This window comes from Halyomorpha halys, unplaced genomic scaffold (genome assembly GCF_000696795.3).
Source record: "Halyomorpha halys isolate HHAL.00 unplaced genomic scaffold, Hhal_1.1 Scaffold525.1, whole genome shotgun sequence".
NCBI classification, from domain to species: Eukaryota; Metazoa; Arthropoda; class Insecta; order Hemiptera; family Pentatomidae; genus Halyomorpha; species Halyomorpha halys.
In genome coordinates this window covers 442,819-459,509 of record NW_027107431.1, presented here as the reverse complement: position 1 = coordinate 459,509, position 16,691 = coordinate 442,819, and the positions used below count along the sequence as shown (strand labels likewise).

The following is a 16,691-nucleotide window of genomic DNA, read 5'->3' as shown; positions in this document are numbered from 1 at the left end:
AATAACAGCTGCCTCAGACCGTAACTCCCCCCACCAGTTTACGAACAATCCTTGTAAACTAGTACTATATAATATAATAATATAGAAAACAAAATAAATCCCCTTAAATAAATGCTGAATACATAATTTAAACCTAATAATAAAATTTTAAAAAACCACCCAAGCTCCCACCTTCCCTAGTAGGTCACACCCCACAATCACTTTGTATTCCCTCGGCATATTAACTACAAGTTCTCCCTACTAAATCCTCACCCCTATTAATCAATTAAGGGTGATTAATTTGCATTGACATTTCTGAATCTTGTGTATGTACATATAAGTATACAGTAAAATATATATATATATAGGCTGAGTCAGCTATTACTTTGATGTCAGCTGACTGAGAAGATCAGCTGATCAGATGTATATAAAGAAATATATTGAACCCAATAAAGCCAGTATTTTACAGCTCAAGCGCAGTCCAAGCGTGTTAGATCTTATTCCTTCTTCTCTTTTTTAATACTTTGCTTTCACTGATACTTAAGTTGATAAAAGCTTCTCTCTCACCGCCTCATTTTCTATTTATACCAGTGGTTTCCAAAACATACAAGTCTGGAGACTACTAAGCAAAAAATTGAACCATAATTCAGCCTACCCCCACTCCTGCTTAAAATTGCGTTCTGAGGCACTTGACTAGTGCCTTTATCAATTACAACATTTCAGCAAATACTAAAACATTACTGATAATATTAACCCCTGGTTTTGGAAAATAAGTTGGACCTAAATCCTAAAAACTAAGGCAGTTCTTATAGGTTTAAAACCCTTAATGCCCATCCCAACTATTCACAACTTTACCTAAACAACATTCCAATTCAGTTTTTTTTAAAACTAAAAAAAACAAAAAAAAACATTGGAGTAACTTTGATCAATACCAAACTTAGAGTAACAATATTCCCAAATCATTAAGTAGGCTTAAGTCAATCTTTGAATGTAGGCTAGCAATCTTGGAATTAGGGATGGTAATAACTATGCTCTTCTCAATATTTCATAAGCTTGTTGCCAAGTAATAATGAAAAAATGGAATTATTCAACTATGAACTGAAAACTCCCGAATAGACTATTTTTCAAGCATAATTCCTGAATTTTTCCCTTATTGAAAAATTCAAGCTGAATTCTTGATCTTCAGGGAATTCAAGGTTTATTATAATGTGATTATTACTTATGAATAACTTAATTTAACAGTTTCAAAATTGCATACAAAATCAAGACAGAACAATTTGAAAAAGTAAAATAAATAATAATACCATTAAGTATCTAGGAGAATACTTTTCACATAGTCCAAGAGATTTTTCATGTCAAGTCAAGATGCTCAGAAATTGTTTTATTTTCAGCAAATTAAAATTAAATCCATGAGAACTCCTAAAACAGAAGATGTTATATTTCTTTAAATAACAGTTAAAGAAGTTTTTAAAAAAATACGGGGGAGTGGTGTGTTGACAGACAGCTTACAAAAAGATGACATGTCCTGAGTTCATGTGAAATGGATTTGCCACAGCAATAATTAATTTGACCAACATTCATAGGCAAGTCAGTTTGTCACCAAAAAAGAGGAGATCAGCCTACCTTGCATCAAATAGCATATCAACTTTGTTTTTCTTGTATGTAATGGTACTGAGTTGTCAGATTCAACTTTTCGATGTTGTCAGCCCTACAAATCAATGTTAAACAACCCAAAAAATATGAAAAATACACAATTTTCCACAGTATTTGCCAATTTTGACACTAAAGGAGTACTTCTTTTACTAAGACCACTCTATATAATTTCACTCTACAGAAAGAAATATTTGACTGATTGAAATATATAACTGAAATATTTCAGTAGGCTCAAGAGCCCTTGTGGTCTTTGGCCGATATATTATAAATAAGTTATATAGGGAGATGGTCAGGGTTGCGGTCAAAAGAGAAATAAAAATAGTTTACAACTATTTATTTTCCAACGTTTCGCCCCACTTTGCAGAGCTTCATCAGGGCTAAAAAGATACAAAATGAAACTATGTTAAGATAAAATGATAGAAATAAAAATACAAAGATATAATGAAAAGAATAAAAAAAAAAAAACCAAGTAACAAAGGCAAGAGCAATAGTTTCATACAAGCAATAGTTGCTCTTGCCTTTGTTACTTGGTTTTTTTTTTTATTCTTTTCATTATATCTTTGTATTTTTATTTCTATCATTTTATCTTAACATAGTTTCATTTTGTATCTTTTTAGCCCTGATAAAGCCCTGCAAAGTGGGGCGAAACGTTGGAAAATAAATAGTTGTAAACTATTTTTATTTCTCTTTTGACCGCAACCCTGACCATCTCCTTATATATCAATTTTTACGGTCAACTATACATACATATATATTATAAATAAGGTTTAATGACCAACCTTCAAGGCCATAAAGAATCTCTTTTACCTACAATACATAAAGGGTTAAATCACAAATTCATTTACAATTATGTCTACTTAGCAAAGCATCTCATGGTCTTTTCACATTACGCCTAACAATCTACCTATACTCTTATCAAAAAGCATTTCATCTCCTCAAACACCTCTTGTACTTCTATTTCCTGATTTGGAGTTATCAATATGAAAGAGAAATTCCAGAAGAAGTTCATATAAATATATCATAAAACTCAAAACAGAGAGACAATTCTATCATGTTTGTAGCATAAACTTCTGATACAGAACAACGTTACTCAACAATAGAAAAAGAGTTATTCCTCATTGTTTACACTTAAAATTGCTTCAATCCCTACCTTTATGGGTTCAGAATTTATATAAATTTAAAATAAAAGTTGCAGGCTTTAAATAAATCAAAGCTAGAAACAATTGAAACATTCTAATCATATCAGGGGATATAAAAATGACCTAACACAAAGTTTTCACTTGATAACAAATCCCATACATCTCTCCACCAAGGGCAGAAGAAAAAGGCTCAGTGTCGTCTTTCTAAAGTCTGGCCTCATTTTATCAACTCCTGTTGCTAGTCTTCTTCCCATAAAAAGAAGGCAAGGAGCCAAACCAGTGGTCTGTTTAGGGGTGTTTCCATATGCTAAAAATACTAGTTAAGAGTTAATGTATTCAATCCCCCTTCTAACGTTATACCATTGTCTGAAAGTATTTATCTATCTCTCCACCAATTTTTTTGTTTTGGAATGGTAAGGATGAAACCATATGTTAAATGTTATTTTCTTCACAAAAATAAGAACTCTTTTAACCAGAGCTAGAGACCATTATCATATTCTATCTGTTTTGGTACCCCAAATCATACAAACAATGTACTAAGCTAATGTATTGTATCAGATATAGTTTTCTGTACATTATTTCAACCTTAACTTACTTTAAGAACACATCAATTTCAACTAGCTATTGTTTAACTGTAAGTGCTTAAGGTATAATTCAAATGTAGTCTCTCGTTAAGGCCACTTGGGACATTCTAGGGATAACGAGGAAACTCTTTAGTGTAAGTCTCTGACACGGTTCAAATAATTAAATAAAAGAAGAAAAAAAAACCTGTACCTCTACAACCCATAAAAAGGTTTTTAGTTCATTACCTGGTAACAACATACCTACTCTACCTTGAAAATTAACAATTAAACACAATGACAGAGGTAATTTAGCCAGTACCACACTCAGCTGCCAGGTTTTACCCCAATTAATTGTTCCTAATATTTATATATTTACTCAGTGACATAAGTTATTCAATTAGGAACAAACAGAAAATTCAATTTCTTTGATTTTTTTTTTCTGTCAAATATCTATTCAAAGAAATATACAAAGAACGGTTTGCATTAGATTCCTATTGTTCTGAAAAGAACTCCTGTTGTTCATTTTCACCATAACTCCTTTATGTAATAGCAAAATATTATTTTAAACAATAATTTTAAAGTTGACATTAATTTTATAGTGGCCCCATAGAATGAAAACTAGACTCTCCCACAGAAGTAAGAATCAGTTGGTTAACTTTAGGATAAATAAAGTCAGTGAGCATGAAAGCATCTAGACTAAACCATTTACTATTAGCCTCCAACTTATCATTGAACTTAAAGTTAATATATAAATGTAGATTAAGTCTGATTTCATCAAAATGGTGCAACACTGTTATCCCATACTGTTAATTCCAAGTTTGCAATCACTTCAAAATATTATTTTGAAAAATAAATTAAATAAAATTAAAAAGATTATCAATAAAAAGACATAAAACGTTCCAGTTCCACGAGGACTTACAATTACCAAAAATAAGTTAAATGAAGGAGAATTTGTTAGAATTTTATCATATTCATAAAGTGTATCGTGTCTCACTTATAGATTTCCTATTTGTGAGACACGATACACTTAATGAATGTGAGAAAATTCTAACAAATCCTCCTTCAGTCAAGTTAAACATTTGGGAGTACCTCAAATATGGCAAAAGATAAGTGATGATTAAATTTTTGTTTTTTGGTTAGAGTAAGACCCATACAAGAAGAAAGTGAGCAACATCACCTAGTGATCGATTAGAAAATCTCCAAAATTAACAGAAATAATCAAATCATATTATTCAGGCCTCCAAAGGAGTTTGGGTTCAGCTAGGTAACTATTCATTCTGTTGCATTAGCTATGGATCAACCTTAGGGTAAGGTAAACCTCCTGTAGCATAACCAGCTCTTATAAAGTTCCCTTCCCCTTTGATTGGGGAAAATTCCTGCAAACCATTGGTCTAGAAACAGAACTTGCTTACAGTGTAATAAACTCAAAAATCTTCAAGGGCTACAGAGAAAAAGTTTTTTTCTGTGTCACAAAATGTTTTATACTGACAAAAATTAGTTCATTACATACTTAAATAATTTAAAATTACAGTTTAAAGAACCATAGCTTCTATGTTCTTTTAAACTATCTTAAATAGCTTTCCAAATAGCCCACATAAATTTTCAAACGGTAATTTGTACTACTACAAAATGATGTTTCAAATTGCTGAGTCACCAGTGGCTAAGAATCATAAGATTATATTATTCCAATTTCCATAAAAATTAGAAATGGAGTAGGATCCGAGGAAGTAACAAAAAAATATGAAAATATGATTTTTCATTTTGTTCTCATACTTAACTTTTCAAAATTTATCTTTAATTGCTATAAGTATTAACCATTTTCATGAAAAACATTTAAAACAGGATGTAGGTAAACCATTAAACAATGCATCAAATCAAAGAAACAGGCCATAAAATACAGCAGGTGATTGCTAATTAATAAAAACATTAACTACAATTATATTTTTAGATAATAAAGAGAATATTGTAAGTGATTAATGTAAATTAGACTCATATACGATGCCGACTATATATCATTTATTTACCAAAGAAAACTGATAATCATGTTTGTTTCTTTACCCTAATAGGCAGAAGAAAGCAAAATACAACATTTTAGAAGAGAGAACCAAATGACCTTAATGGCTACAAATGAATACATGGTATGCATAAGGTAAATATTTCTTCCAATGCAATAGAAACGTTAGTAGATAAAATCTATCCCCAAATACGAATCAAAATGAAAAAAATGGAGAGAAGGTGAGCTTTTATAAGGAGTTAAAAAAAAATACAAGTCTCTAAACGAGATTGTGAGGGCTTTTCAAAAGATACTAGTTTATCTCCCACTTCTGGGACGTTGAATATTTATCTTAACTCTTAATTTTAACCAAACTTTTTTTTTTGTAAATAACGCTTTCATTCAGGAATTAAATATTTTAATAAAGACTACGACAAATACTTACAAATACTAGTAAAAAATAAAGCTACACGAAATGTCAAAAGTATAACCATATATAAACAAGTGCAGAAAATGTTAAAGATATTTCTATCGTTCACTTAAGGTAACAAGTTAATTCTGAACCTCTCAGGGAAGGTTATGAGTGGAAAGCTAAGTTTCAGAATACTTTATTTATCGGTATAGGATAAACTGCAACATTACAAAGATATTTTAAAATAATGTATGCAATATTATATTAAAAGGCATAGGAGGAGGAAGTGCATTAACAAATTTTAAAATTGATAATAGCCATCAAGAGGATCAGTACAAACAATGGAAGATCCATTTGGGTCGGCCTCAGCCAGGTGTGGCCGCACCTATCTCGTTTTTCCAGAAGTCTCTTGCTAAGAACCAAAAAAATTAAAACTAAGTGAAAGTTCTGTCCTACAGCTGCAAATTAAATTAAATATAAAGTGAACTACCACATTTCATAGTTTAGGCCTCATTACGTTAAAAGAGTGGGTGGAGGGGATAGACCTACAAGATTGGGTTCGTTGGTAAAATAGGGAAGGAGGGGATTGAAGAAAAGGTTTGCACAAGGCTCATAGAAAAGGTTTCCACTGGGTCTCGAAGCAAAAGTTTACACAAGTCCTCACCAGCAAAAGGTGTCTTACCACAGGCAGTATTTGTGTTATGACGAGATTGGTATGAGAGTATATAGGAGGGAGTATTATTTAATATCAGGGTTTCAAGGATATTGAATAGGAGATACTGTATGATGCATTATAGAAGGTGTCATTCCGAAGTGCATATTTAAGTTTGGGCAAGGAAAAAAAAAGTAATGAAGGAAAGATCGAGGTAGAATGACAGGCAGTGTTAGAGGGATGAATTTCCAAGCCAGTTCCTTTTGACTTTATGAGCTAGAGAAATGCCAGCGAGTGAAGAAGCATACTTGATCCTGATCTTGTACGGAGAATATAAGAAGACTTGAGGGCAAGAAAGAATATGGGCACTTCAAGTGTAAGGAAAAAAGAGGTACTAAGACGAACTATAAATGAAAAATTCTTAGAAAAGCAGAATATAAGATGTCCTGTGTTATAGGATTCTCTGTTCAGAAAAATAGAGAATAAATCTTGGAATGGAGTCTATTTGGATACTTTTTGTTTTAACGCACTTAAATGACGGTCTGTGTTCCTGTCAGGTATAAGTTGTGAGTTTTATTTAACAGCTATTTTTGTATTTTTATATATTTCTTTCTTTCGGATATAAATGAGTTAACGAGGAATGTTCGTAAACTGGCGGGGGGGGGAGAGGAGTATCAGTCAGCTGTTACTGCGATATCAGCTGACAGGCATTATTATCAGCTGTTCGATGTCAATATAAGCGGACGGAGTTCGTCAATAAAGTTAGTTGTGAACAAGCCATGAAATACCTCTTTTCTTCTTTTTTATCATTTCGATCTGGAACAGTCTTAACTTCTATATATATCCATAACCAGAAAACGAAAACTATGATAGAGCTAGATCTACACATTTACCACTTGCCGAAAATCTAAAATACCTACAAATGTTTGATAAACAAAGAAAGTGACAAGTCTTGCACTACATGCTTGTGTTCTAGAGATGCTAACTTGGCGGACGTCGGACTTATGTTGGTTATTACCTTCGATTTAAACTACTATCAGTATATAAATAAACAAATGAAAGGTAGGAAACGTGAATATCGAAAAAGTAGGTGTTAGATGATAAAAATTCATAGAAATTCTACCAGATAACCCATAAATTCTACTTTTGTTCTCGTATTTTTATTAGATAGCAGTTAATTGAATTACCCAGAAAGTTAATTGACAAGGTTTGACGAAATATATTAACACGAAATTGATAGAAAATTAATATGTACCGCGACAGGTAGATCTGTTCTACCCAGTTACAATCATTTGTCAATTTTTCAAATTAAACCATATGTTCAATATAATACATTTGCTACCGTACTTATTTATTTATTTTAAAATGGATTTTACTGCCTAAAAAGATAAAAAATAAATTGGTTTAGAGCATAAAAATGTAAGACAAATATCACTGCGGGTCCCTCTGACCCACCAGTCGCTCTGATGATTAAAATATACAATCTTAAACTAAAGGTAATTATTGAGGGAACATTATTAAAATAATAATTTCATGGAGAGAACAAATATTCATCTGTCTGCAGTCATAAAACATCATTAGCTGAGCATAAACGGGTGTATGCATCACGAGAGCCTGTCTAAACGTCCTTTGATTTGTACCCGAAAACCGACCCTCGAAAGTTTGGCCAATATGTTCTCGCCAACCTAAGAAACTTATCAACACACTTGCGCATCCATGTGAATATTCCATAAAATCTTCCTTAGTTTGGTAAATGAATATCAGCACCTTTAAGTGTATCCCTGTCACAAAAAGTTTTCAAGTAGCATGTCCATAAATAATTAAATTCCTCGACTTTAATTTCTGAAAATGTTTGATAACCAATTTGCAACAAAGTTGAAAAATATTTCAATTATAAATGACTATGCTGCTGACATTGATTGTAATGGGGCACCGTATAAAATTAATTTAATAGAATACATTTCTGTTTAATACTGAAAACGAGAAAGCAAAAGATTGAAAACATGTTTAGAAGAAGTTTAGTCTTGAATTCAAGAAGATTGTCCTGAGACCATGAATCCTTCTGGATTCATGTACGACATACAAAAATACTGTGAACAATTTATACTTCAATACCGTCTGTGTTACTAACTTTATAATTGAATATTTAATTGTTGGTTACCTGTAAGTATTTTTAATTATGTTGTGAATTTTTTTAGACTAAATAGGCCAAAAGACAATAATTTCATATTTACAGCTTTGAATAATTGTATATACCTTTAAACATTCTTATAAGTAACGAAATTACATTATCTAGTTTAGCTCGAAGCTGTAACGATTTAATAAGTTTCTAGGGTCTTTCTCCAGGGACGGGCGTATACTGAGCCTTTCAACGGGCTCCTGCAGTTGACGCAAGCCGTAAAACTAAATGGAATTGCGACCATCAATTAAATGAAAACGAAATTATTTAGCGATTAATCGTAACGATAATTATAGTCTCCCTGAATACCATAAGTAGTGTTTTCTTCAACGCTTATAATATTTACAGACAAGTTATAGTATATATTAAAGTGGTTTTAACGTCATTTATGATATCAATATAACGATTAATATATAATATTTATGATAAAGAGTTCTCATACTTCGTTATTATACTATTATCGCAAAGCTTTGCACGATGTTATGCATAAAGGTTGATTCATTTTCAAAAATATCACAATGTTTCATGTGGCTTTCTGTGGTGATATCAGAATGAAACACAAAGTAGAGCTCAAATCTATTTTTGATATTGCGATAGAATAGAGCTAAGCCGTCAATCTTAGATGGAATGCCGAATGTTACCGAAAACAAGCTAATAAGATCGAACTTCAGTGAATTAACCTATCTGCATCCAAAAAGGCAATTATAAAACTTCCATCATTGACTGATTCAGGTATTATTACCAGATTTTTTGCCTTTGCGGTAAATTCTCAGGTAGAGAATGATTTCAGGTAAAATGGCTTTACGTTATAAGTGGAGCGCTAGTGCAGTGTTGCTGTTCGTACGATAATCCTAATATTCATACGATGTTTTGAAATTTTGTACAATAATTCTAATGTACAATAAGGTAAGATTTGTACAATTAGGAATTTCCTGTCTTTTCAGTCTGGTGTGAGGATTCCACGTTAATCGTTTGTCCAAATGTAGTCCAAGGTAGCGGATCTGTTCGACAATAAAAGGTTTAATTATTTTTTTTTTTTATTTAAAAAATATTTCTTCACCAATCACTACCTTCACGTGGTAGGAATGCTTAAAAATCGTACAAATAAAATTCGTGAGGTGCACGCATCTCACAACCTTCACATACCTGCTTCGAGTTGAAATTAATCCTTAATCGTTTTAAAACAGATATTACTATATCATTCAATATGGCAAAACTTCACAACCAGTTAAGTACTTTTAATAATTGTTCTCGATGCAAAATTTTAACTCATGCTAGCACTGGACGGAAGCATAGCTCTGCTAAAATAGCCAGAGATTCGTTCCTCTTTATTCACCAAGCTCTTCCACTTCTTGCCTTCCGCTTAAACTTTGTGTCTGGCACTTGTCTTTTCCTTATAATGAAAACTTATAATAGATTCCACTGTACTGTAAGAGTGGCCGAACAGGCTGGTTTTCCGCACAACCGAGCTAAGCTAACCAGTCAGCTTGTTCATTGCCATGTATACCAACATGGCTTGGTATCCACTGCAGAGCAATAGTTCTTCCTCTTTTCCTCATAATAGCAGCCATACTTCTACACTTCGCTTCAATGGGTGTTTGCAATAGCAGCTGTTGTTTCTATATGTCTATATTACCGCTTGGGAATCGCGTAAGATTACGGTGTTGTCATTTCTGTTAATCGTTGCTTCTATCACAAGGGTAAATTGGCTGCATTGCTTCATCAAAATTTTCACATCCAGCTCAAGTTGTTTGAGTAAACACCTGCCCCAGCTTCCTTTTTAATACCTCATGCAGACACATCGGTATAAATGTGCAGCCATTGCTCGTTTTAAATAGGGTAAAGCTCATAAATAGCGTTTAGTGCTGCAGCTCTGAGTTCGGGTTCAGGGCAATCTTTTTTTATTCGACCACATGTGAGTGTGATTCACCTATCTAATTAGAATTTTAAAAACAATAGTAGACTTTATAAGGCTTCAAATAGGAAGTAAAACTAAATAATTAAAAAAGAAACGATAGCGACTCTGCTCCAAAAATGTTGCAGTAGACATGTCTCTACTGTGGTCCGTCTATTGACCAAAATATTATTATTATTTTTTCAGATGTGTCATTACTTAAGCAAAGCAGCGATATTCTAACTTCGTAGAATAGAGGTTGTAACAAAAAGTGATTTTGTTACCGACGGTTTTAATGATGATTGAGGGCTTTGATACCAGAAAAAACAATTGGACTGAAAGAAATGAATTTGTTTTTAGTGATTATTATGAACTGACATAACAAGAACATAATAAAATCAAAATTGTCGATAATACACATTCCTTTGTTAGGGTATTTCAGTATCATTATAATTCACATTTTTTTTAACCACCCATACAATCAAGATTCTGCTACGAATAAATACTCATCTATCCATCTAATAAAAGCTTTAGAAACCACCGATAGGGAAATTCAAATCAGTTGTGAATGTAAAAAAGATAATGTTGGTTGGTTGAGCTCAATAAGTTTCCCAAGATATGAATCATGACAATGGAATTATATTAACAAATACATATTATTGATGTATCGACAGAAAATATGGTTTACTTATGGATAAAACGAATCGTTCTTATACCTCGTAGATACTTCATCTAATTTTTTTCTGCGTTCTTCATGAGCATAAGGGTTATTTATTTTATAAATCTTAAATATTTTAAGATCCGAACCGGCCAGCAAGGACTGCGGATATGAGGATTCATTCTCATAACTTCCGCCTTCCTTCTACTCCTATACCCTTTCACCCTCCTAGACTGTTCCTCCCGCTCTTCCTTAGTCCATTTTATTCCTCGTCCTCTCCTTCTTACCCACAAGAACCCCAACCTCTTTTAGTTTATTCCTAAAATGCTCTCTATCCAAGTAGTCTTCATCCGTTATTTTTCGTTTACCCAGTTCCTCTTTAACATATCTCCTTATACTTTTATGGCTGCAGACTTTGTTGAAAATTTTCTTATTTAGTCTCTCATTCTTCATTCTTACAATTTGCCCGTAAAATCTCAGTCTCCTGGTCCTCGTAACTATTTCGAGGTCTTCCAAATTCCTATATATTTTCTCCAATACTCCTCTTGCGTTATTATGGGCACATGAATCCTTCTCAGAATTTTCCTCTCTATCTCCAGGACCCTCTCCAGGCTCGGAAGGCTAACTGTCTCCATACCATCACAGTATCACTAGCCTTACTACTGTACTTTAGTATCTTATTTTCTAACTGGAGGACAAATTTTTCTTTTTCTAGACGTTTCTGGTGGCGAAGTTCAATCTTTCCAGTTTGGCTATTCTTTCTTCTATGGATACCCTATCCGAACCGTTGCTACTGATTAACTCTAATAAGTATTTAAATTTGTTGGTTACTTTCACCTGCCCATAAAAACCTTCTTGCTTAACCTGGCATCCGTCGTAATAATTTCCGTCTTTTCATACGAGATCTGTAGTCCCGTTTTCTCGGCTATTTTTTTCAAGGTGTTTACCTTTTTATAGCTTCCTGCTCTGTCTCTGCCAGCAGGGCCTGACCATCTGCAAAGGCCAGGCATTTTGCTTTCACATTGTCCCTATTACGGCACCGGCCTCGTTCTTTTGCCCGAAAATTCTCATAATTTTGTCAAGCACCACATTAAACAGTATCGATGACGGGCCGTCGCCTTACCTCAGCCCCGTGTTTATTAGGAATGATTTACTAATTAGTCCCAGAAATTTTATTTTTAATTGGTATTTGTCAGAGTCAGTTTTATCAGGCTTATTGTTTATTTGACTACTCAGTATTCCCTCAGAATTTTCCTGTATATTGAAGAAGGTTTAAATATGATTCATTAAAAAAAAAATGTTTACACTTATTTGTTCGTAAATGTTATTAACTAAAATTAAATTTATTGACTCAAAATAATGAAAAGCTTATTATTTTTTTAACTTTTGGGACATTTTACAAGATCATTTTGACAATTATATAAATAATTACCATCATATTTTGTTAGCATCTTGTCTTAATACGTTTTTAAAGCTTTTAAAGGAGTACAAATATACAACTAAAACTTACAATTTAATGATGAATGAATGACGTTTACAATTTAGGGAACATTTTAAGTAAAATGTTATTCTTTAAATCTCTATGTTTTTCCAGAAAATTTATTTTCTTCATGAAAGTAATTTTATGGGAATAACATTTATATAATAATAATTAATATATAATTAAAAATGTAACAGCAAACTATAATTGGTATAAAATATATAACCATTAACTCAAAATTGGGGGGGACAGTGGCTCAACAGTCGATGAACTTTGTTGTTTGGCGCTTTTGTTAATTTATAAATTTATTTTTGTGAATAATTGTGTAGTATCAATTCACGTAAATATAAAGTTGTGCACGATAAGTTCTAGGAAGTCCAGAATTTATGCATAGAAAATAAAACTCGAACTAACCTAGTAAAATTCTTTTTCCGCCATACTTGTTTGAGGTTTGTTATTCTGTTTGTTGTGAATGGGCCAAGTACTTGAACATGATATACAATAATGGCCCAAAGTTAAACCACTTTACAGATTTGACTTAAATATCCTTCATGTGGTTTACTATAAACCGATTAGATCATAATGTAGAAGTGTTCTGGTGGAACGTGTAACAATAGAGGTTGCAAATGCTTAGGTGTTATTTAATATGAAATTATTCCGTTAAATTGTTTTGCGATTTGAATGATGTTGGTTGTTATTGTTTAAATCTGAATTATTGAGTTCAACGCATTATCATAAGTGCTAATTTTGTTATAGAATTATAATTATGCAGGTTAGTTTATGACCTCAAAACTCAAGATTTTCTAAATAGTGTTAAAAATTTTGTGTATGAGCCTTAATTTGTTTTGTACTAAAGGCAAAAGCTTGTAGTCTTAAACCATATACTTAACTTTTATCCATTAGAGCTCTTGTTTATGTTTTTCCTCTACTGTTTATCAGTGATCATATTTACTGTTAATAGAATTTGATGTGTGATTAATTACTTCCTTAATTTTAAGGTTATGAAGTATTAAACGTTATATGAATCAAATGAAATATTTAAAATCTTATAGAAGAGTTACACACATTTTACAAGATGTGTTTTGAGCAGTCAAGAACAAGTGAATTATGAAATAAACAAGAAGCTTATACACTCACAATGAATTTTCACTGAGTTTTTTTTAAAATATCAAAAATGAAGACCAGTCCACAGTGTGTCAGTGAAGTTTTTTCTAGGTAATAATAAAAGAAGCATTTGTTTACAAATGTGCAAACACAGCAGAAATTATGTAAGGTGAGTCTAAAACATGTATTAGAATTTATTGGTTTTTATTGAAAATACCTCTGAAATCATATATTTGTTAGTGTGACAACAAAAAATTAATTCTTGATGTCGTATCTTCCATTTTTCAATTTCTGTTCTATTTTCATTTTTCAAACAGTAATAATCTTTATAACTGCATTAATGTTTTATTGATATTTGTGAAATCTGATTTCTTATTATGAGTTAATGATTCTCATCCATAGTAATTCAAATAAAATTTTTTTTGGTTGAATTGAAGTTCTCTCTCCTTATCAAAAAAATAAATTACCGTACCTTACATTTAAATGACTCTATGTGTCTATTTTATCAAAATGTTATCTTTTATATGATGTAACTAAATACTCATGTTAATTCAAATTCAATATTATATGTCAGTTTGGAATCAGTGTTCCCTATTGTTTCACTTCATTTAGTGGTTAAGGAAAGATGGTGGTACAACGATTAGTAAAACGCTCTTATTGATTCATATATTGCTTTTTTACTATCCATCTTCTATTTTATTTATCTAATATTTAACAATGATATTTTAATGTTATAGATTGTTCACCCTCAAAGACTGAAGGTCCTGGAGAAATGTTTTCAGTGACCTAAGAATGAACGGTGAAATCCCGAGTGTGCCAATAACTACATTGGCTGGCATCTCAAGTCTCACAGACTGTAAGATATTGAGTTTTATGTTTATAATTATCCACTTTCTTGTATTTCACTGATTTGTATTAGCAATGTTTAATGAACATTGTTGAAACTGCAATTGAACTTTTATTTATCACAGTTTTATTTAATTTAGCTTTCGCTTTAAATAGGTTCTGAAATACCTGTTCTGAGGGAGGAAATTTTAACTTTTTTGTCAGTAATTAATTATTTAATGTGTTTTACAGCCATTTAAACACTGTTAATCAAATAATATGATGGTGAAAATAAATTGTTTTTTTTAACATAATCTATAAAAATGTGTTTCTATCATGCCATAAGTGGATATTAATCCTGTCTCCTTTCTACCATTCTAGTACTGGTTCAAATTTTGGCTCCATTTGTTGATATCATCTTTATTGTATCTGATAAGTTTGGAACTTCTTTTGATGTATTCCTGTTTGGGATACTGCCCAGCTTTTCATGAACATATTATCTTCCGAATATTGTTTTTGGGTTTTGAATATTAACATGATAAGAAAAACTACCTATTTAGTATATATTTGTTGTAAATTCAATAAGTTCCCTAATTTTAATGCTATATATTTGATTGTAGAAAATGTTTAATTTCTTATAAGTGAAAAAACTTTTGACTTATTATTGGATATAATCCAAAAGTGAATGCATAAGATTGTTGGATGAAATCCAAAAGTAAATGCATCTCCCTTTGCTCAGAAGGAAATAATGACTCATAACCTTCCTCAGTCTGCGGGTAGCAAAATTATTGGTATACCGATTTTGAAAAAATTCTACTACTACAAAATTTAATTTTTAAAGAGATTCATAATAAAAATCTTATCATAAATTTAATGTATAATTTCTTTAAAACAATTTTGATCCTTTTTCTCTCAACTTTATTCTTTTTTAAACATCCGACGTTTCGACCACTTAGGTCATTTTCAAGGATTCCTTATTTTGTTTTCATTTTTTTCCTTTAAAATTCTTTAAAGGATATTAAAATAAAAGTTTTAAATTTGGGAAAGAATTTTATAGAAGAATTTATAGGACAAAGGCAATTAGCCGGCATTTAAGAATTTTAAAGGGAAAAAAAAAAAATTAAAACAAAATAAGGAATCCTTGAAAACAAAATAAGGAATCCTTGAAAATGACCTAAGTGGTCGAAACGTCGGATGTTTAAAAAAGAATAAAGTTGAGAGAAAAAGGATCAAAATTGTTTTAAAGAAACTAAACCACTCTCAAACAAGTATATTAATAAAAAATAAATCTATTAATGTATAATGTTACAAATTTGACCTATAATACTCTTCATATTAGGAGAGACGGTTTAAAGAACCTGGAAGTATTCAAAATTAATTAAGCTTTATACAACTTGAATATCCAGAAGTTTTGTCGGTTATTGGATGTTTATTAGGAAATTTACTTAATTATCCTCAGTTTGCTACTTAAATACATATTTTATTTGTCGTTTTAATCATGTTTCACATTTATTTTGTCAAATAAATTTTTAATTATTGCTTGCATTCACCTATTCCATTTTTTTATAATCCATTTACTTTATTTTTAGTTACATCACCGTTTAAACTGTCTTAAAGCTTCCAAGTTCAAAAGAAAAATCAATTTCTTATCATATTTATTTTGTTTTATAATCTGGCTGCTTAACACTTTGTGAAGTACATGACAGTAAGTTAACTGGTATTTATCTAATTTGGTTTAATAAGCTTTCAGCTTTAGCCCATTGCTTGTAATACATAGCAAATAAAACATTAATTATCCCTTACAGGATCAAATTCTTTATTAGTGTATCATTCACAACAGTGAGTGTAACCAATAATTGAACTAACTAAAAATACTCTATTTCTAATGAAATCATTAAATGGATTATTGGTGATTTGTTAAAAGAATCTTTTTTTCACCTCTGTGATCTTTTATTATCCTTCACTATTCCTGACCATTTTATTCTTGTTTCTTTTGATGTAGAGAGTTTATTCACCAACAGTCCTATAGACAAAGCCCTTCTGATTGTCGAAGCCAATTGGACATCCATTGCACCCCACACTTCACTTAACCTTTTCTCCTACCTTGAATCCCTTCAACTCTGTTGTAAATCTGGTTACCTTACCTTCCAGGGTCAGTTC

General features: G+C 31.5%; 2 protein-coding genes across 3 annotated transcripts in view; one reads left to right on the top strand and one right to left on the bottom strand.

Annotated features, from left to right (window-relative positions):
* Positions 1-5,878, bottom strand: part of LOC106683897 (tubulin delta chain) — a 7,636-nt gene extending 1,758 nt beyond the window's left edge. Inside the window, exons 1-2 of one of the 2 annotated variants that reach the window (XM_014425647.2) lie at positions 5,773-5,878; positions 1,284-1,398 (exon numbers count right to left, since the gene is read on the bottom strand). The gene's annotated coding sequence lies outside the window, so the exon portion shown is untranslated. The remainder of the gene's footprint in view (positions 1-1,283; positions 1,399-5,772) is intronic. The other variant, XM_014425648.1, reaches the window with a different exon arrangement.
* Positions 5,879-13,717: 7,839 nt separating this feature from the next.
* Positions 13,718-16,691, top strand: part of Nipped-B (Nipped-B cohesin loading factor) — a 69,846-nt gene continuing 66,872 nt past the window's right edge. Inside the window, exons 1-2 of the mRNA XM_014425642.2 lie at positions 13,718-13,875; positions 14,444-14,562. Of these exons, the coding sequence (XP_014281128.1) occupies positions 14,499-14,562 (64 nt within the window). The 5' untranslated portion in view covers positions 13,718-13,875; positions 14,444-14,498. The remainder of the gene's footprint in view (positions 13,876-14,443; positions 14,563-16,691) is intronic.